Genomic DNA, 21,405 nt, shown 5'->3' on the forward strand with positions numbered 1-21,405 from the left:
AGGCTGGGTCAGCTCGGGGGGCGGCAGAGGCCCAGGGTTGGTCCCACACAGCGGCTGCCTCTCCCCAGGAACTCTGCCCAGAAACAAAGTAAGCCAGGGTTGAGGATGGAAGGGGAAAGGCCCAAGGAGGGTGCTGGGCAATGTCTCCGAACTGGGGGGTTTCCTTGAAAAGGGGATGCCCCCGGCTGACCCTCAGCCCCTGCGACCTGGCCCCTGGTGGACAGAAGCTGCCCGCCTGTTGGGGGCGGCTGTGGGTCTGGTTTGCAGTCCCCCTAGGCCCTCACCCCTGGCACACCACACACAGTCTCCCTCTTTTTCAACACTTGCCCTCGGCAGACAACCAGCTTGGGCAGCCCGACCCTCCCTCAGCCAGCCCCGTGAGAGCACCCACTCAGCCTGGCCCGAGTCCTCTGTCCCCTCTGGGTCTGGTCACTCCAGACCGGGGGCACCCCATGAGGGATAGACCCAGCCCCTGTCCACCCCTGCCCACTGGGTGGAGGTGCTACTGGGTGGTCTGGGGAGACTTCCTGGGAGAGGGGCCAGGGGTCCCAGACCCAGGGTGACTCTGGTCTCCAGATGCCAGTTAGGAGTGTGCTTTGGCCTGCGGTCCCCGCCGCCAGAACCTCAGGCAGGCCTCGGGGAACCGTGTCTGTACTAACAGGAAGCTTCTCCTGCACACCAACTGCTCCCTTGAATTCCACGGGGAGGGGGAGAGGACCCTGCACCCCACAGACACTGAGGGGACCAGCAGGACATGGGTGCAACTGGTTCGGACCCCACCTCTGGCTTTGTGTGCACTTGTGGGTGGGGGGGTCACCGCAGGCCCGGAGGGACAAACTCCAGCAGGAAGACAGCCCAGGAGTGTGAGTGCGTGAGAGGGGCCTGGGGGTGGACAGGGGGCAGAGGAGAAACCTCCTGGAAGGTCAAAGGCTTCCACGGCCGAGCCGGAGAGAGGCGGGCTCTGGGTCATCCCACCACCCGCGGCCCACTCCCCAGCCCCGGCACAGTGGGCGGGGCGGGCGGGTGAGGAGCGCGTGGTCCCTGGGGTGCAGCCCCCAGGCAAAGTCCTGGGCACTGACCTCAGAGCTCACACAGGGCCGGTGGGGCCAGGCCCACCCCAGATGGACAGACGGTCAGGGTCAGCACGTCCGCAGCGGAGGGAAGTGTGCCAAGCTGCTCTGGGGGTGGACAGGCAGCCTATCGGCCGCCTCGCCTCCCATGTCCTTCGCGCTGTGTCTAGCCCAAGGGCCTCCTGGCGTGGGGTGGGGGTCTCCTGCTGCTCGTCCCCCAGAACAGCCCAGCTTCAGGCTGCCACAGCAGTGCAGTGTCTAGGGGACACGGTGGGCCACCCCCTTCGACCCTTACCCAGGAGGACCCTCTCTTTCTGAGGCCTACTGCTCTGCTCAGCAGGGGCCCTGGGTTCCGTCCAGTGGGAGGGCCTTGCAGCCGGGTTCCCAGCTCCCTGGGGTGCAGGGGAGGCACATAGCATCTCCATGCAGCATCGGGGCCATGAGGGCCCCCAGGAAGTGCCACCCCAGGCAGCTTCCGCAGGGGGTGCACGGCCTGCGAGCAGGCCGAGGTGGGCCCATGCACCAAAGCCGGCTCCCTTTTCCCCCGGCCTGTCCGGCCAGGGGGAGAAGCGGGTGTGTGTGGGAGAGGCAAGTGAGCACCACTTCTAGACGCCGCAGGGCCACGGCGGTGTTCCAAGCCATCAGGCCGGTGGGGGTCCACACGCCCCCCAGACTGACAGCCCAGGGCTTGCTCACAGCTGCCCAGCGTGTCACAGCATGACCGTCCTGTGGGCAGTGGGCAGCAGGCAGGCGCGAGAGACGTGATGCCCAGAGGTCATGGTTTGGCCTAGGTTCAGATGACCCTGGGAAGGTGGGAGCTGGCATGGGTTCCAGGAGGAGAAAGTATGGTTGCCCTAGTGGACGCTGTGCTTGGCAGGGGGTGTGGTGGAGGGCAGCCCCCAGGAAGCCCAGAGCCTTCAGGTTCTGGAGCTCAGGAAGGAGCCTCCTACCCCCCTTCACTGAAAATCCAAGAGCAGAGGTGGCAGCGGGTGGGGATCTGGGCCCCCCAGAGCCCTGGGCGTGTAGGTAAAACAGAGGCGTCAGGCCTCCGGGAACCCCACGCAGCCCCTGGGCAGTGAGACTAGCTGGGCCTGCCTGGACCCGCCCTGGGACAAGGGAGACCCCCGCTCTTTCCCGGCCACCTCCCTAGCCCTGGGTGCCCACGGGGGCACCCAGCCTCTGGAGCCGTCTGTACGGTCAGGGAGGCCCCGCCCTGGTGGGCCTTCTCAGTGGCAGGGCCCGTTCCGGGAGGCGGGGGGGCCAACCTGGCTGGAAGACCCAGGCCACCTGGACCCCCAGACGCTGCCTGCCTGCTGCTGCTCCCTAGGGACCTGGGGCAATCAGAGAAGCGCCAGCAACACTGTTTATTTTCAAATGACACTTTTTAAGAAAAACAGCCTCACCCAAATGCTTGGCCCTGAGTCTGGAATGCGAGAGACCAACAGCTGTCCCCCCTCCCCACAGCTGGCCCAGCCCTCCGGGTGGGGGCAGGGGCGGGGGCTGTCCTGGGGGATGCCGTGTGCACGCGGGCACCGCGTGGAGCCGGCCCTGGGCCCTGGCCCTCCTCAGGCTCCCGTGCCCTCGTGGCCCCGACGCCCCTGTAGACCCAGCAGGGTGAGCTTGTCTTGGCCAGCCCACAGGCCCCAGCGCCCCAGGCCCGGAGCTCTCAGACACTCACTCCAGCTCCTGTGTGCTCACATCCCACGCCCGGGGGAGCTGCAAGCTTCCAGTCCTGCTGGGCTCCCAGCCTGTGTCCACCACGGCCTGCAGCCTGACACAACCCTCTCTGCCCTCCGAGCCCCCACCTCCAGGAAGCCCCTGGGAAGAGCTCAGGAGGGCCTGTTCCCGGTGGGTAACTGGCAAATCCTTACCCCCACAACCCGCCGCCTGCAGCAAGGCCCTGCCCACAGGCCCTCAGGCAGAGGCTGACCAGTCGGGCACACTGGGGCCCAGCTGGCTCCACGGCTCCCGTCCTCCATGATTTCCAGGAGCCCCTCCCCAGCTGTGCCTGCTGGCCCTTGTCCCCCATGTGTGACCTCCACCCACAGGCCACGGGCTGGTCTGGAGTCCCACTGGGTGGCAGCGACTCAGTGAGGTGGCCCAGGGCCTGGGGCTGCTCCTGACGGATGCTGAGTCCCTCCTGGAAACTGCTTTCCAAATCTGGCTTCCGTGAGGCCCTCTGGCCCTTCCCGCCCTGCAGCGCCCAGCTCTTCCAGAGGATGCCCGTGGTCTGGGGAGGGGTCCAGGGTGCTAGAGGGAGGCCCATGGAGCTGCCAAGGCTCCTTGGCAACCAGCCTTCCCTCCCCGGGGAGGAGACCGGCCCCTGGGTCCCCAACAACCCACCGCAGAGGGGCGGAGGCGCCCAGCTCTGCCCTAAACCATGGCTTCCGGCCTTGCAGCCCACGAGGCACTAAAGGCCGGCAGGTCCCGGGACATCAAAGGCCCCGGGAAGCTCATTGTATTGAATTAAGTATAAATGAGCCCGAGGCATGTGGCTTGCATTTCCCACAATTACCCTGCCCTGGGAGGGCTCCTGGGCTGGGGCAGGCTGGACAGGCTGGTGCCCGGGAACCAGCCCGCAGGGCCCCACTACGGCCCCTTGCCCCTGGGGGACGCCCAGGACGGGGCATAAAGAAGCCCTGTAAGGCAGACCCCATTTTGACCCATGAAGAGAGAGGACCAAAGGCCAGGACGGGTTGGGGGGCCCACACTCCGGGGCCTCTGCCCACACAGGTGGGCAGCACGAAACCTCCGCCAGGCCCGGTGCCCTCTGGGCCCAGGCTGGCCTCTGGGGTCGCCTCACACTGAGTTTCCCACCCTTGTCTGAGCACAGCGACCATGTGCCCTGCACTCAGGGCCACGGGGGACAGAGCGGGAACCCCTCCTGCTCCCCTTGGGGGAGCGGGCAGGCAGGCAGGCGCCGGGATACGGGGGCAGGGCCTTTTCCCAGGCACCTCTGGAGAACCGAGCGGCCGGGAGGGGTGGGCAGGGAGAGGAGGCCAGTGAGGAGGACACAGGAGGGGGCCCGGGAGTCAGTGACCCAGGGGATTGTCTGCCGGGTCTCTGCAAAGCTGGCTGAGCAAACGCCAGAGCCAGGGGTCAGGGGTCAGGGAGACATGGCTGGCGGCCCCTGCGGGCCCCCTCTCCCTTTTCTGGAAAAAGCTTGTTTTCCAGGTCAAAATCCAACTCCGGATCCGCCCCCTCAGGGTCGGATGTTCCGGGCGGCCTGGTGGTCCTGGCGCCCTGCTCCTCCCCTCTCCCCATTCCCTGGGCCTGCAATCCTCGTGGAGTCACTGGTCCTGGGGGCCCTCTGTCCCCAGGAGCAGAGCCCGCCTCTGCCTGCGGGGGCGGTGTGGTTTTCTGCGGCTCTAGGGCTGCAGATTAGCTCAGGCCTGGCGGGGGGCAGCTGGAATCTCACATCCCAGTGCTGCCTCCGTGGCCCAGGGACGATCTGGTTTATGTAGGGTCATCAAAGCCCTGGCCGCCATGCTTGGTTCACTCTAGAGGGAAGGGGCGCCTCCCTGAGACCCCCCAAGAGGGGACGGGGCTGGTCCAGGCAAGCCGATGAAGCTGGTGCAGGCCAGCAGGGTGGGGCGTGGGTGATGGAGGAGGTGCCCCAAGCCCCTCTGGGCCCCCACGAGCAGCTGCTGGGCTTAGCCAAGGCCCCACTCCCCCTGGTGTGAATATCCACCACAATTAATCACGGAGGGCTTAGCCCAGGGCTGGCCGAACCTGTCAGCCGGCTCCAAGCGGCAGGGCCAGCTGCTGTTCCAAGGGTTCCCAGGGGCCAGACCCACCAGACAGCGGCCTTAGCTCCCCCCTCTTACCGGAGGGGCGTCCCCACTGAGGGCCCAAACTGGGGGGGCTCCAGCCCTTGAGGAGAGGGCTGGAGAGGAGACAGAGCTGGTGGAGGAGGCGGTCAGCGGGGTTCAGCCTTGCCAGCCGAGGACCCCACGCCCTGAACGCCTAGGGCCCGTCTCAAGCCAGGGCAGCCTGCGGGAGCAGACCAGGCCCAGGGTCCAGCCCCAGCAGCCTGGGGTCGAAGGTGTCCAATGAGATGCCAGCAGGAGGGGGCCAGCTGAGGGATGGGGACAGCTGCCCCCTTGGCTCGCCCGCACGGATGGGCTGCCTTCTCCCGCCGGAGCCCCGGCCGCCCCATCCGTCATAGCCCACCCAGGACTGCGTCCACCCCCCTCCTCCTCCTAATCCCCCGGCCGGCATCTTCCCAGTGCTCCAAGCAGTTGGACACATTTTCCAAATTCTCGGGCCACTGATGCTTCCTCCTCAAATTCCTCAACCCCCCCCCCACCCCACCCCCGCCATGGGAAAGGCCGCGGTGCCCGGACACTTGCTCATCTTGGCCCAGGGAGGGGGAGGAGCAGCTGGCCGGGTCCGGCAGCTGTGAGGTGCGGGGGTGCCAAGGAGAAGAGCCCAGATTACGGGGGCGTCATGGGAAAGCTGCAAGGAGATGCTCCCCAGACCCCTCCTGCCCACAGCCCCGTTCCGCTCCTTCACAGGATTTCTGGCCTCCGAGTGGCCCCTGAGGGAGGCAGATGGGGCTCCTACAGGAACCACTGTGTCCAGCTGGCCACAGGCTCTGCCCCGAGAGTCCATCCGCCTGGGCAGAGCTACCTGGCTCAGGGCACGGGGACCAGCCCTGACTCCCACTCGTGGGACCCGGGATGGGCCAGCCAGCCCTGACACAGCCTGCAGGCAGGCTCCACAGACGGGGCCCTGGATGCATGGAGGGGGCCTCCCACGGGGCCAGGCGCCCTCCTGGGAGGGCTAGCACGTGGTCTGGGCCACAGGTGTGCACAGGGCAGGCACTGCTGGGGGCTGTGACCACCCCCCAACTCAGGCCCAGCTCGAGGGTTCCGGGGCCTGGAGGACATATTTGCACAGGTACAGCTGGCAGTGAGGTGCCCGACCCTGCAGCCCAGGGTGGGCTCCCTGCCGACGAGGGGGGAGCAGGAGGGGCCTGACTGCAGACCCCAGGCCTCCTCTTGCACGTTTTTCCAGGCCCGCCCTGGTCTCCATCAGCCCAGAGTTGCACAACAACTCTGGATCCATCTGAAGTTGCAAGGCCAGCACTTTTCTGCTGGACGGTGGCCTGGGGTGGGCTGCAGCAATGCTCAGGTCTCGGGCCACAGGCAGCGGCCCCTACTTGGGCCTGGACCCTGGGCCTCCCCCGGCTGGCCGGCCCCTCCTCGCTCAGCTCCCAGCTCCTCCACCTCGCAGCTCCAACTTGACCCTCTTCAGCAGCCATTTTCTAATTCTTCCTGTAATAAAAATCAGAATTCCGTCTCCTGACTACTGGACAGAACCCTGAGGCAGTGTGGCGTGGTGTCCACCTGGGCTGACCTCGACCTGCACCAGGCCACCTGAAATTTGCGTCTGTGACCCCCTCGCCTTTGTTCGGGCAGGGAACCCTCTCCTCCTGCCTTTCTGAACTTCTCAGAGTGTCCCCCCCTCAACCCAGACTCTTTCCACATACACCCTGCAGGCCTAGTCAGTGCACCCAGATACTTTCCTGGAGGACAAATCCTCTATTTCCTGGGGGACGTGCAGAGGGAGCCCCGAGTGTGTCCCCACGTCCCACCCATCAGCGGCAGCTGCTGGCCTGGGCCCGGGCTGGGCCACTCTGAGCAGGCGGCGTGAGAGGAGACTCCCCATGGGGTCAGGTGGAGCGGGTCCAGTGGCCCCAGGGCCAAGCCAGTGGGACACCCCCTTGCTGCTCAGGGGTGCTGCTCCCTGGGGAGGGCGGCGCCTACAGACAGTCCAGAGCGCATCTGTGCCACAGCCCCATGAGTGGTCTTTGCTTTATTGGGGTGAAATATATGTAACAGAAGCTGTGCTGGGCTCATCTGTCAGGGCTGGGGTGGCGGCGGGCACCCTCCCGTGTCTGGGCAGCCATCGCCACCGCTCTGGGCTCTTCCTCTTTGCAAGCAGAAGCGCCTTGACTCACCTGGCCTGCTGGAACCTCATCCTGGGAGGCAGACAGGCAGGGAGGCCGGTCAGTGGCACCTCCTCAGGGGCCACGTGAGACAGAAATGTCAACTAGTCTCCCCTAGTCCCCAGGCTGGGTCATGGCGGCAGGACCCCAGGGGCATAGACTGGGGGGACGTAGTGCAGGGGCCCACATCTGGAGGCAGGGGCCAAGCGACCCACTGCCGGATGAGGCTGGGGCCTGGCTGCCCACCTGCCGGCCAGAGGGTCGGCCACACGGCCCTGCCAGCAAAGGGGGGTCTCGCCTTGCAGCCTCTGGCTGTCATTAGCTGCTCCGGGGCAGGAGGTGGGCCCTGCAGCCAGCAAGGATCCAGGCTCGCAAGGGGCCACCTGGACCTCATTACTCGTAAGTGGTCAGGTCTGAGAGTGGGCCGGGGGACAGCCAGCCCCGCCCACACCCCTCCAAGCCCACACTGCGGCGGCTCTGTCACGGAGTAAAACAGAACCAGGCCCATCCCAGAGCCCCAGGAGGGTCCTGTGTGGGAGGCTGCGCCCAGCAGGGGACAGACCAGCATGGGCTGGAGGGGTGCGTTCGGGAGCAGTGAGTGCAGACTCTGGCCCAACCCTTGGGGTCCCTTTGGCAGCCCTCCCCCACCCTCCAAGGGAACCTGCAGTATTTGGCAGTTTACGCCACCATCAACGTCCTGTTTCTGACAGGTGGGAGGGTGGGAAGGACCACAGTGCCCTTTCCGCCCACCTCACCCTGGGAAGGACCCTCCTGGCTCTCCCCCATGTCCCATCACTCCAGGAAGCCTCCAGCAGGGGAGGGAGCCAGGAGAGTGCATGGGGGACCCTGGGGCCCCCAGTCAGGCAACCCAAGACCCCAGCTCTGCAGCCGCAGGAGTTCCGAGTGCCCAGATCCCCTCGAGATGAACTTCAGCTGACAGGAGATGCCTGGGTCCCAGGTGGGAAGGGGCCGGGGTCTGGGGAGGCTCGCAGCTCGGGCAACCACATGGAGCGGATATGCCCGGGAGGAAGGACCCTCAGGGCTGGGGACGGAGCGGCGGCCAAGCGGAGTCCTGGGAACTGGCTCAGAGGTGCACGCAGAGGGTCCCCACGCATCCCATCCCTCCGAAGGAGCCCTCCTGGCTGACGACAGGAATGTGCAAGAGGGCACCGTGGGGGCTTGCGGGCGTGGCGGTGAGGGCGTGGTGTGCCGTGGTGGGAGCGTGGCGTGGTGGGGGAAACGTGGCGTGGCAGTGGGGGCATGGCATGGCAGGGGGTGTGGCGAGACAGGGGGCGAGGCGTGGCAGGTGGGGACGAGGCGCGGTGAGGCCGTGGTGTGTTGGGGCATGCCGTGCCATGGTGGGGGCGTTGCGCGGTGATGGGCGTGGCATGGCGGTGGGGGCGTGGCGTGGCGTGGGGCGTGGCGTGGCGGGTGGGTGTGGCATTGGGGGGGGGCGTGGCGTGCCGATGGGGGCGTGGCGTGATGGGGGCGTGGTGTGCCGTGGTAGGGGCGTGGCGGCCTCCGAGCCCGCTAAGTAGAGGGATGGGAGCGCGGCCGGGCTCCTGGCATCGCCACCTCCGTGTTTGTACCCACTGAGCAAATATACACTAAATGAGACTCAAACAGGCACAGCCAAAGGAACGGCCGATTCTGTCCTTTCTTCTTAATCCCTTTGGCTTAGGGTTTCCCGGCCTGGACAGCCTGTCCGAGGGGAAGGCTGCCCAAGGGCACCCGGGCATCCGTCCGCGGACATTCAGGCAGTGACCAATCCCCGGCCGTCCTGGCATGCGCCCTGCATCGTGGGCCATTTCCCAGCCGGCCAGTGGGGAGAAGGCACTGTGGGTCCCCGGGTCTTGGTGAGATGGTCAAGGATGGACCTGTGATGGAGACCGGCGTGCGGCCATGTCCGTGCGTGAAGAAGGCACTTGGGTTGGGACGGAGGACATCTTTGCCATCCCCTCGGCCAAACCATGAAAAGCAACCCTCTCCCCCCATCCCCCAGCACCAACCCGGAGACCACCTTGGGCTGGAGCCCAGCACGGCCACCGCCTCGTCTCGGCTGTCCAGCTTGGGACAGGTCAGTTCCCAGATGTCCAGGCTGGAGCTAGTCCTTGAAGAGCCTCAGGTCCAGCCTGGCACAAGAGGGCCAGGTGAGGGCCTCTGTGGGCTCTAAGGATGTGACCGGGGGTGCTGGGGTGCCTGCTCTGGAGGGGGTGATGCCTCCCCTCGGCCATCGCTCCCTGAAGGAGAGTCCCAGAGTCCCACGTGGAGGCGGCTGCCCCTCTGCCAGCCCCCAGCTGGGACCCTGGCACCCAAGTGTCCAGCCGTAGCCCCTGGGGGAGCTCAGCCCCACCCCAAATCAGGAAGTGTCCCCAGTCCCACGCAGTGTCAGCCTGTTCCCCCCCAGCCTGGCTTCCAGGAGGTAGGGAGTGCAGCTGGTCCTCCAGAGGCTCCCTGGTCCCAGAAGGCTGGTCTGTTCCACCCTCTCACACCCTGCTCCCACTGGACAAGTGGGCCGCCGCCACGGGCCTTGTGTGGAGTCTAATCGGCTTCGGGGATAAGCAGACGCCATCAGGGAAAGGTCCCTGTGCCCCTCACCCTATTTCCTGAGCCCCCAACCCCACGGGGCTGGGGGCTCTGATTTAAGCAAATCATTAGCACCAGCTGAACAAAGGCGCCGGGGGTGGAGGCCCAGCCCTCCACCTTCGTCCTGCGCACCACCCCCCGCCCCACCCTGCTGCCCCGACTTGGGTCTTGAACGCCACAGTCCTGTGCATTTTGTGGGGTTTCTCCAGACAGCGTCCAGCCCCAGCTCCATGGACACAGACCGTCCCCTCAGGTGAGAGAACAGAGGCCCAGAGAGAGGGGGCCCGTGGCCTGGTGCGGTGGGGTCCGCAGTGGGCTGCAGGGCTCGGGCCCCGCTGGCCCTGAGGGCAGTGCTCGTGCCACCCTGGTCAAGTGGAGGGTCCTGGGAAAGGGGCAAGGGTGAGGGGGCAGCTCTGGGTCTCTAGAAGTCTCCTCAGTGTCTCCTCTGTCTCTTCTGATTGAGCGACTCGACACCACTTGGCCCTTGGGATGAGGCCCCCTTCATCCGGACCCCGGTCCCCAGCACCCTGCCCTCAGCCTGGGAGGGAACACGGGGCAACTCTGGAGACCACTGTCTGTCCATAACCCCGCCTTACCCGCCCCAACCCCCATGTTGCCCAGGGACACCCCAGCCTCTGACGGGGCTGCCATGAGGGCAGAATGTGGCCAGGGACTCCCAGCCCGTTGTACGTCCCCCACCTCCACTGACAACCTCCTAGATACATACATCTCTTCCAGCTTTGTGTCCGCCGCTGGACGGGACCCCCGCTGCCCATGTGGATGGCAGGGGACGGGGGCGCCAAGGGCCCCCACAGCCACACACGGCTGCACAAAATGGCTCCCATCTTGCTTCCTCAGCAAGAAGGAAGATGCTGCTCTTTGGATGGACGGCTGCTGCCCACCCCATGCCCAGCCCCTCCTCTCCCCTGGAGTGGCCGTCAGGACGCTCTTCCCTCGGCCACGGGGCTCCGTTCCCCGCCCCTCCCCACCCCGAGTCCTCTGCCTCTTTCAGGCTCGCGTTTGTCCCCTTCCCCAAGGCCCCAAGCTCTCTCTCCCCCAAATCCTTCCTCTTCTCCTCCACGTCCCCTTGTCCCCACGGAACACCCTCTGCCCTTCCCGAGCTCTCTCTCACGCGTGGTGCAGTTTCTGTCTGGCCTCCTGGCTCCCTCCTTTCCCCAGAGGTGCTCCGGGCCACCCCGAAACTCTCACCCCCTTCCTGCTCTGCCTCTCAGAGCAGTGGGAGGGCAGCAGGGAGAAAGATGTAGTGAGACTCTGGGCCATGACGGTGGTGGCCTGGGGGTCCTGGGGGTCGAGGTTGCTGACTGACGCCCCAGGAAGCCATGCCGGCGGGCGGGGACGGGTGCGTAAGCCATGGGGGCCAGGGGGTTTCTCTGTGGAACCGCTGGATGGAGAACCTCAGCCAGGGGCGGCTGCAGCCTGTCCTAGGACAGGGGCGGGTCTCACCTGGCGGGGCCATGTCTGTCCTGGGCAAGTGAGTGGTCACTGCACTGGGGCCTGAGCATCTCAGGAGGGGCAGCTGAGCCCTGGCGGCTGCGGGCACCTTGTGAGTTTGGCCGAGGCCGCCATGTTCCGGCGCTGGGTGAAGGCGCGCTGCCGCTCACCTTGCCACATGACCCTGGGGCCCCGCTGAATTGCTCATGAGCCTCAGAACCTCGGTGGGATTGGACTTGGGGTCCCTGGAAAGGCAAGGGCACTGGGGATCCAGAAATAACGCGGTCCCCCAGCCAGCAGGGCCACGGCCTTACTCGAACAGGTCTTCCCGTCCCAAGAGACCTGCTGGCCTTTGTCTGGCTCCTGTTCCTGGGGGCCATGGCCACCTGCGGGGCTCCAGGCGGGTCCAGGTGCCCTCCTCCCAGGGCTCGCCTGCCTCTCTCTGCAGCCTGGCCAGCGGGTGGGGGGGTGGGTGCAGTGGGGAAGAGGGTGCCCTGGCCACTTTGCTCCCCCAGGAGTTGGGGAGGGTCTTGGGGTGGCCAGGAGGAGCGAGGAGAGATGAGAGGCCCCAGAGAAGCGTGGTGGGAGGCCCCTGGGGAAGATGGCTGGGCCATTTGCTGTGTGCGGGGTTTGTAGCGAGCGCGGAGCTCTGAGCCCACAGGCCGGGCCCAGAGGGGACAGGAAGGAGGCAGCTGCCCGGGCACTGCTGCCCTGTCTCCCATTTCCAGGGTACCGGGGCCGTCAGCCCTGGCGGCTCTGTGCCTGGGGCGGGCAGGCCTGGTCACTCGGGCCGGGCTGTCCGCGTCACCAGGGAGAGGGTTACATGTCCACCGTGCGTCAGACATCCCGGGCGGGTCCCTCACTCAGGCCTCCTCCGAGACCCTGCTCCGAGCACCTTTCCCCTGGGAGCCGAGGGAGGAGGAAGGAAGCGGATGAAGCCGGAGGCCCTGCCGGCCCCGAGGGCACCTTCCCACGTGCCCCCCCTCCTGCCCGTCCTCTGCCCCCAGTTCTCACGGGGCCCCCTCCTGACGGAGGAAGGCTTGACCTCAGGGCTAACTGGCGCCTGGAAGACGGGAGCTGAAGGGCAGGGCTCGGCCCCAAGGCAGGGTAGGGGCACTGGGGGGGCTCGCAGAGCAGCCCAGAGGCAAACCACCAGGGTCTTCCCGCAGGAGGAGGCCTGGTGGGCATGGGAAGGGCCCGGGCGTGCCCCGGTGGTCACTCTCGGTGGGTCACCGTGGTGACAGTGGGCAGCACTGGGGCAGGAAGTCGAGAAGGGCCAGGAACCACAGGGTGGGGGCGCGGGTCCGTCAGGGACCCCGAGGGAGAAAGAGGGGAGGGCTGGGGCCACAGATGGGTGAGCTCATCTGGAGACGAGGTGAGGGCAGTGTGCTGGACCTCGGGGAGGCCGCTTCTGTGTGCTGGCCGTGTCTGGGGCCGCGGGGAGGTCCCAAGAGGGAAGGGGGTCTCGGATCAAGCCTGGTAATTCCATTCCCCGAGGAACAGGCTGTGAGGGGCAGGACGGAAGGCCCAAGAGGGACCCCGGCTGTAGAGGAGCGGCTGGGGGACCCGGGGCGGCGGGCTGGGCAGGGTGGGGGCTGCTCTGTCTCACCAGGAGGGGTGTGCGGGGCTCGGTGGGGCTGGCAGGAGGCTCCTGGGGGAGGGGCTGCACCTGAGGCCGCCCCTCACCCTTGGGGGAGCGGGCAGGGGCCCAGAAGGCGCAGGGCCGCGTCCCAAGTGGGAGCAGGCCCACAGGCCGAGGACGCGGGCCTGGCCGACGTTGAGGATGCTCAGGACGTGGGGAGCCCATCTGGACTCGGGCCCCAGAGGTGCCGGCTGGCCTGCGGGTGATGAGGGAGCCCCTCTGCTCAGAGCTCCGGAGCTCGGGTGGGGCTGGACCAGCGGAGCCCGCAGCCCCCAGCCCACCCCGGCCGGCTGCCCCACCCCCACCTCCTGCCCGCCGCTGTCCTGGGCCTTCTGGATCCCATCAGGTGTCACAGCTGTCCGGCTGGGACATAATGAGGCAGGCCGGGGTCAGTGGGTGACCTCTAGTGGACCCGACGTTCAGAAATCCCCAGATCGAAACGACCCAACCCACGAGTTTGAGACTAGCTTTCCCAAGTAGGCCCTTCAGCCCCCCGAAGACACAGTTGGGCAGGAACGCTTTCCATAGCGGGGACCCCGGACCACCAGGGCACAGCGCAGTCTCCAGCCCGAGGCTCCCTCAGCCCACCTCTCCTGGGGCCGGGGGCGGGGGCTATAGGACAGCTGGCTGCCTGCACCCCCTGCAGACGCGAGCGCAGCCGCCTGGGGCTGGCGCCCAGGACGAAGAACAATGTGCGATGCTAAAGCCCTGTGACCTCACGCCACCCCAGGCACCCACCCCGAGTCCAGGGACCGGCAGCTGGCAGGACTCGGGGGGCTGCAGGGGTTCTGGCCGTAGCCGAGCCCCAGCGAGGAGGTTTGTGTGGCCGGAATCCATAACTCAAGTTTGGGGAGGGGGAGGGGCGGCGCGGCAGGGAGCAAGACTTGACGGATGGCAAGTCCCTCCCACCCCCAGGTTCAAAGTCATTTTTTAGCAGACTCAACATCCTTCTTGTCCTCCCCTCCAGGTGTTATTTGGGGAAAAAAAAAAACTTTTCAAACTACATGCTGAAAACTTCAGCAAGAAAATTTAATGTCAGAAACACCATAATCTCTTTCCCAGAGATAAGACGCAGCCGTGCAAGGAGGGCTGAACTCGAGCCCTTAACCCGGAGCACCTTTGCAGGCCGGAAGGCAGGGGCTGGGGGCTGGCTGGGGCTGGGGAGGGGGCTGAGCCCGGGCCCTCAGTGGGCCAGGCGTCCACACGGCGGGCACACTTGAGCACGATGGGAAACGCATGTGGCTGCTGGCCGCCCTGCTGGACGCGCCTGTGGCCACGGGGGCTCGGACGTCCAGTGATGCCTCGGCCCCTGCGTCAGACCCTGTTTTAGCGTCGCGCAGGGTTCGGGTTGCCGACAGCTGGGCCGGGAAGGGCAGCGCACCCGTCACCGCACACGACCTTTCCGAGCAGGGCCTGGCTCCCTCCTGGCCAACAGCGCCGCCGTGGGGGGCATGACGCACGCACAGTTGAGAGACACCGTCTCCCACCCGAGCCCTGGCGCTGGGTCCACCCAGGCCGTCAGCCCTCCGGGGGCCCAGCCTGGGTGCGGTGGGTGCAGGGGCTCTGGGCTGCCCTGGTCGGCCCAGGTGTCAGCCTGCTGGGGGGCATAGAAGATGCTCCAGGCTGCCCAGACCATTGGCACACTCCCCGCTTTGCAGAAAAGAGCCCTCTAGGTGGTCCCCAGCAGTCCCTGCCCTGAACCAAAGCCTCCTCTTCAGCCCCTGGCCAATCAATGCCCAGGTCACTGCTCAGGCCAGGCCAGCACCCCAGAAAGGCGGGTGGGTGCTCCTTGGGCGTGTGGGTGCCAAGCCCCGGGCCGCATTCCTGGGGAGGGGGCGGTAGGAAAGGGCTTCTCTTGGGGGCCAGGGCCCCCAGGCTGAACACTGGCCCCAACCGCGCTCAGGGTGTGACAGTGTGGCCTCGCCAGGCAGCCGCCCTGGGACTCCATCCTGGTGACCCCTCACTACCCGTGCCCCCTACTCCAGGCATGCTCGGATGGCCCAGGATCCTGACAGCCTGAGCGGCAGGGGGACCTGCACTGGGGTCACTGCATCCCTATTTTAACGGAAGGAGAGGCAGAGTGCTGGGAAGGAGCTTATCCATGAGCCGTGGGGCCCAAAAGCCCCCGGAATCTGAGTTTGAGGCAAGCCAGGCCCCTCTCTTGACAAAGAGACAAGCCCCAACATTCTGGGGTGCCCTGAACCTGGGGGGCCTGGCCACCTGGCTCCAGCCCCTCAGCCCTGGTGCCCTGGCCCCCGAGTGGCTCCGGGCTCTGGGCCAGGCGGGGCAGGGCTGGGATGGGGTGCGCACATCCCAGGGCAGGGCTGGAGCGAGGCCAGCCTGCAAGCTCCTTCTCCCAAACTTGGCAGTGTCTCTCCGAGTGTCCCACCCCTCGAGGGGACGACCAGGAGTCAGGGGGCCACTCTGTTTGGGGCTGTTTGCAGCCCCTCCCGGAGTTGCCATGGCAACGACACGGGGTGCGGCCGGGGAGCCATACCTCAGAGGTGACTAAGTGTGTGTGTTCCTCCCGTTATAGCGCCCGGCGCCCCCCGCCCCCCCACCTCGGGATGCACACACCTCGGGCCCCGGCCCCCTGCAAGAATGTTCCATGAGCCCCGTGGGCAAGCATGTGGCCCGCATGCCAGGCCCAGCGCGCCTGGCCGGCGCCTGGCCCCCTCCTGCCCCGGGGTCACCGCGCGGCCTGCGGCCTCTCCCTTGCTGCTCTGGGTCCCAGCTTCCTGCTGTGAGGGCCTTCCTGGTTCCCTACCCCTCTGTCCCTACACGTGGACCCCGGGCGACACTTTCCATCCTGCCTCCCTCCTGCCCCCCACTCCCTGTGGTCCCCGTGGCCTTGGTCCCGAGCCCGCCCCACAGTCAGTGACCAGGGCTCTGCCCAGGGCGGCGTCCAGCACTCCGGCCTGCACAGGGTCTCTGGGTGGAGAGGAGAGACCGGGAGGACGTCGGCCGGCCCTGGGAATGGAGGCCAGGCCTGCCGCCAGGGCTTGGGGGTGGCCGGTGTGGTCACTTTTCGCTCCCCTCTGGGGGGGCCTCTCCGGGGGCCCTTGCAGCACCCTGGCAAAGCCTGCATTCAGGGGAGCTGGGACCCGTTCCTGCCGGGGTCATCTTGACTGACGTGGACAGCTGCGACCCACCTCCCGAAGCTATTTGAATTTCAGCAGGAGCCGGGCGGGCTGGCACGCGGGCCTAGCATCCCGGCGGCAACTCGATATTTTCAGATAAAGGGCGTCGCTCACCACTCTCCTCACAGCTGCGGCTCCCCTTACCCCCTAAGCCCCAGAGGAGGCTCGGAACGCACAGTTTTCCTGTTTTGTACCAGCCGAGGGGCCAAGGCGGATTTAGCTGGGGTGAGGCCGGGGGACGGGGAAGCCGGGGACGCTCAGGAGGTGAGGACAGGCTGGGGACGGGAGCAGCAGCTGGTCTTAATCCCACTGGCCTCCTTCAGGACCGGCCCCGAGGGCCCTATGCCCGACCGTTATTTTTAGGAGACACCTTGTACCACTTGGGCTGTCTCTTCTTGGGGACACAGGACAAGCCCAGTGTGCTCACGCAGCGGGTGGCCCCTGATCCAGAGAGACCTGCGTGCCATGGAGGGGGGCACACCAGTTGTGGTCTTTGGGGACAAGTGACATCGCCCCCAACACACTCAGCCACACACCTGCACCTCGGGAGGCGAGGGCTGGGGGGATCTTTCCTGAAGCCCCTCAAGGCCCGGGGGGAAGCCTGGCAGGGTGGTGGGAGGGGAAACTCATGAGCCCAGAGCTGAGGGACGCCTGGGGCCAAGGGAGACAGCAGGAAGGAACCCAGGCACGGAGGCCTTCTTAGGTGGAAGCAGAACCAACAGCAGCACAGAGTCCACTGAGGCCAAGCAGGGCACCCGGCAGTTCCCCGGACCACAGGGCGGTGCAGCTGGGGTGCTGGGAGTGCCAGTGGCTGGCCGGGAAGCAGGCGGTAGCATGTGGGGCTGGGGGCACCCCCAGGGACACTCTGTACGCGGGTTAGATTGCCCGCGGTCTGCAAGAGCAGAGTCCCTGGAAGTTGCTCCGGAGGGACCAGCAGCCAAGGCTCCGTGGGGGTCACAGGCCAGCGTGAAGGGATGTTTCTTAGACCAGCAGGACAGGTGGCACTTCCAGGGCCATGTCTGACTCGGAGCCGTCACGCCGGGCGGTGACCAGGTGCCCACTTCCGGCACAGCCTCTCCCCGACTGTCCCAGGCCTGGATGCCCCGTGGGCCCTCCCACAGCTCCACTGACGTCCCGGGGCCTCTGCCGTGCCCACCCCGCCACTCCGTGGCCACGTGCGGGAGTCACGCCCCAGGGCACCACACCTGGCAGGGACCCGGGGTACGGTGACGGGCAGCCGTGGGGACAGAGCCCTGGGCTGGGCAGGGGGTCTGCAGGCGGACACGCACCCGGGTGGAGAAGGGTGTTGCAGAAGGACGAGGCTACAGCCCGGGCTTCCCGGCAGCAAGGCCAGCAGCTCGGAGGGGAGGGCCGGATGCCTGGGCCTCGAGGCCCTGAAGTGCCAGAGCGAGGGGCTGCCCATCCCGGCGCCCACGGCAGGCCTCAGCGGGGCCTGGAGCTGAGGGCCCACCCGCCATGGTACCCCTCACTCAAACTCTCGCTCACACACGCGCACACACACCCACGTGATGAGCCGCCTTTCTACCTCTGGACTCACACGGCTCCCCCTCTGACCGCAGGCGTGGGGTTTTATTAGGGCTACAAATCAGATATCCCATGGTTTGGGGCTGATGCCGGTTTTTCTAAAAGTTATTTAGGGCTCTGGCCGCCAGCTAAGTCCAGAGAGACCCCAGCAGCAGTGTGAGCCGTCCCGGCTGTCAGGGCTCCGGCGTGGCCTGGGTGGGGGTGGTCTGTGAGGCCCGCACCGCCCGCCTCCGATGGGATGCGAGGCCCAGCCCAGAGGCCGTCCTCCGAGGGCTGGCCTGCCGGGTGGTCAGCGGGCACGCTCCTGCAGGCGGGCACTGTTCTGCCACCTCTCTGCCCGCAGCCCAGAGGCTTGTCGCCAGGGTCTGTGGCCACGTGGTGTGTCACGGGGCTGGAGGAGGCACAGTGAGGGGGGCATCCAGAGAGCTGCTCCACATGCACGTCGGGAGCGGGGCGGGGGCGCAGACCCCCCAGCAGCGTCGGTGCCGATTCCATGAGCACGCAGGCACTTGCGTGTTCTCCCGATCAGACAGCAGCACCTCCTGCGTTACAGCCTGTGCTGTCCCCTCCGCCAGCTTCAGCAGCAGGAGGGCCAGCTCGGGGCAGAGGCTCGGGGCGCGAGCGGCTCCTGGGACTCGGGCTGGGAGGACTTAGGGACGGGTCACCTAGGAGGGCAGGCCAGAGGAAAGAGGGGTTGACTTCGGCCTGCAGAGTGGCCTGCTGGGCGCCCCAAACCGGGACTCTCCTCCAGGACACTCTCGGGAGCGCCTTCATGGAGACAGGAGCACCCACCCAGGGGAAAGGGAGGACCCCGGTGAGGTGACACGCAGGCCGGGTCTGAGGGCCCCCCTTGGAGGTCATGGGGGCCACGGGGTAGGGAGGGTCTGGGCGTGAGGGGCGCCCCGGCCCCAGCTCTGCAGAGGCAGAACCGGGGACGCGCCTGCAGAGCTGGGCCCAGGCAGGGTGCAGATATGGGGGGGAAGGACAGGGTCTCCCGGGCGCCCTGGGGAGGAGAGCGGGCCATCTTGCCTTCCCTCCGCCACAGACTCAGGGGTCCAGACCCGCCTGAGGAGGCGGGGGCCAATCAAAGCCAGATGTGGGAGCAGCACAAAAAGTGTTGATCATTTTAAGCAGGGAAAGCCCTGGCCAGATAAAGAACGAAGTGACCGGGGCAACAGGCGCTGGGGGCGATCGCAGGCACGAAAGAGCGACGTGCGTGCCGAGCAGGGAGCCGGTGGCCCTGGGGTCCCTGCGTCTGCCTCGGGCTGTCCAGCCACACACGTGGGGCAAGGCTCCCCCTGGCCAGGGCGGGTGGGACGCTGGGAAGGAGACCCAGGCTCTGGGACATCATGCTGTTTCTCCCAGGGAGCTGAGCGCCCCTAGACAAGCCGGGCGAAGTGGAGGGACCTGCCCGGGGTGGGGGCACCCCGAGGATGGCAGGACACGTGGGGAGAGCCAGCGTGGCTCTGGGGGGAGGTGGGCACCTTTGTCAGGATGGGACTCGGCGTGGGTTACCAAGCTGAGGCGGGAGAAGAGGGCCGGAGCACACGTGGGGCTGGCAGGCCTTCCGAGGGCCGGAGCCAAGCGTGGTCTGCACCCGGGGTGTGGCACTGCAGGCCGGGAGCGGGGCCCGGGAATGGCTGGAAACCCCCTCCCCAGGCCAGCCCCCCAACCCTGCCCCTGGCCCCGTGGAGCTCCCAGGCCCCCAAGGGGGTGAGCTGGGGTGACAACCCCATCTAGGCCTCTGAAGCCAGCCGCGGACCCAGCCCCTCTCCCCACAGCCTTCGGGGACTTTCAGAGGCTGATAAATAACCTGGGTGGTGGTGAGACAGGCCCGGCCTGCCGTGAAACATTCCAGGCTAAGCTCCCACCCCCCGAGCAGGGAGAACACGCACGCTGAGCACCCACGGGCAAACAGGACATGTGAAGTCCACTCCCGCACGCAGCGGAGTGTCCCTCAAGCTCAAAGAGGAAGGAAGCCCTGATACCACCCGGCCTGGGTGGACCTGCAGGGCGTGACGGTGAGTGACAGAAGCCAGACACAGGAGATCACACCCCCCGTGACTCCACAGCCATGCCGTGTCCAGACAGGCAGGTCCAGAGACGGAAAACAGACTCGTGTTGGCAGGGGCCGGGGTGGGTGCAGGGCCGCTCTGTGGGTGACACCAAACTGCTCAAAGTGATGTCAGCCATGGAGACGCCCCCGCTTGAACACTCCGTGGAGGGGAGGATTGCAGGACTCGAACCGCACCTCCATAAAGCTGCTTGGAAGCACAAAAGAACAACTCTGGTGGGCTCTTCCTTCCTGCGTGACATGAGGAGGGGGAGGCCTGGTCTTCGCAGGGGGCAGGAGCCACAGCGGCCATCCACAGTGAAAACGGTGGCTGGGGGCCGAGGCGGCGGGGCCCACCCGGACCCCAGGCTGGGCTCTCCTGGGTGGCCTAGCCGACGTGCAGGACTGGGCGGCTGACCGGCCGGGGAGCACACACTCAGGCCTTTGTGCATGGAGCTCAGAATTACACGGAAGTTGGGAGGAGGGGGACCCCGCCAGAGCCCTACTGAGGCCCCTGATCTGATTTCTTCAGTCCCCTCTGTGTTTTAAGGCCTGGCAGGGGGCAGGGGGGGGCGCGGAGTGGGGGGGCAGGCAAGGGCAACGGCTGTCCCTGTCCTGTGCCCCCATCGGGGCGGCCAGGGAGCCCACCCAGAGCACAGTGGACACAGCCTCCAACAGGCAGGCTTCCTCAGACTCAGGCAGGGGTCCCGGTGGCAGGAGGAGCAGTGAGGGGCCGGCCAGGCGGCGGGCACCTGCAGCGGGCGACTCCTGCCACGTGCGTGGGGTGAGGACAGCGTGGGGCAGCCCCTGGGGGACCCTGGCCCTGGGAGAGGAAAACCAGACGCTGGCAGAGGGGCTGCAGCCAGATGCGTTTCCGATCCATCCTGGCAGCCCTGCCTGGCGGGCAGGCCTCACCTGGAGCTGCTGGGGGGTCTGGGATGCGTCCCGGGGGCCATGAGCCAGGCTTGCTGCAGCCAGAACTCAGCGGCAGAGGCCCGCGGACTCCAGGCAGGGCCCAGCACGGCCTGAGGTGCTGAGGAAGTGGCTGCCCCAGCCCCCTGCCCCCAGCCCCTCCCTTCGCGGGCTCTCCCGGCCGGACCCCGGGTCTCACAGCCCCGCACTGGCCACGTGCGGTCACACAGTAGATGGGGGTCTTGGGGGGCAGTGTGATGGGCTCTCCCCGAGCGTCGGCCCAGGGTGCTCCCAGCAGGGCTGTCCCCACACAGGGAAGGGAGTCCAAGTCCACTGCACCAGGCGCTCCTGTGCCCAGCCCCCCACAAGGCTGACCAGCAGAGGCCTCAGCAGGCCCAGCCCAGGGGCTCCTGAGACCCCCCTGCAGGCCCCGTGTGTGGGGAGCAGAGGGGAACAAGCTGCAGGGCCCAGCAGCCTCCCAGCTGTGGGAGGAAGTGGGAGCCGGGGTCTCGGAGAAGGCAGCATGGGGCCCGCATCCCGGGCAGGGCCTCCCGAGGCGCCGGCTGTCTCGGTCAGCCTCCAGCCTGCAGCCGGCGAGGGGCGGGGGGGTCACACAGCCCCTTCTCCAGGCTCCGTGACGGGGGATGGGGCGGGCAGCCCCCCAGCCGAAGGCCCACTGGCTTCCTGTTCCTGCGCGGCCTGCAAGGCAACCCCCACTCCTGCCTGGCCACCCGCGCCCTGCCTGCCTGCCTCCCTCCCGCCTCTGTCCCAGCGGGCCCGTGGTCACGCCATCCCACCCGCCAGCCCTGGGGGTGCCGAGGAGACTGAGGGTGGGGGGCGGCCCCCTCCTCCGTGGCCGTGACCCGCCGATGCCGGGCCCTGGGGGACGTGGGGGCCCCCGCAAGCGCGGCGGCGGGCCGCCGGGTGGGGGGGCTCTGGGGGCCCGCATCCGGGGGCCGCCGGCTCTGGACGTGCAGCGGATGAAGGATGGGCTTCCTCCCTGGCCTTGAGTCGGGGTCCTCGGGGCCGCGGGGCCCCATGAATTATTTCTC

The 21,405-nt window shown here is 67.2% G+C and overlaps 1 protein-coding gene across 1 annotated transcript; it reads left to right on the forward strand.

Annotated features, from left to right (window-relative positions):
• Positions 1-8,561: 8,561 nt before the first annotated feature.
• Positions 8,562-11,512, forward strand: LOC123333834. The gene is made up of 3 exons (XM_044943837.1): positions 8,562-9,100; positions 9,819-9,862; positions 10,348-11,512. Exons 1-3 carry the CDS (start codon positions 8,885-8,887, stop codon positions 11,126-11,128), a joined length of 1,041 nt encoding a protein of 346 aa, XP_044799772.1. The 5' UTR covers positions 8,562-8,884; the 3' UTR covers positions 11,129-11,512.
• Positions 11,513-21,405: the final 9,893 nt, after the last annotated feature.

Source organism: Bubalus bubalis, chromosome 5, assembly GCF_019923935.1.
Source record: "Bubalus bubalis isolate 160015118507 breed Murrah chromosome 5, NDDB_SH_1, whole genome shotgun sequence".
Lineage (NCBI taxonomy): Eukaryota > Metazoa > Chordata > Mammalia > Artiodactyla > Bovidae > Bubalus > Bubalus bubalis.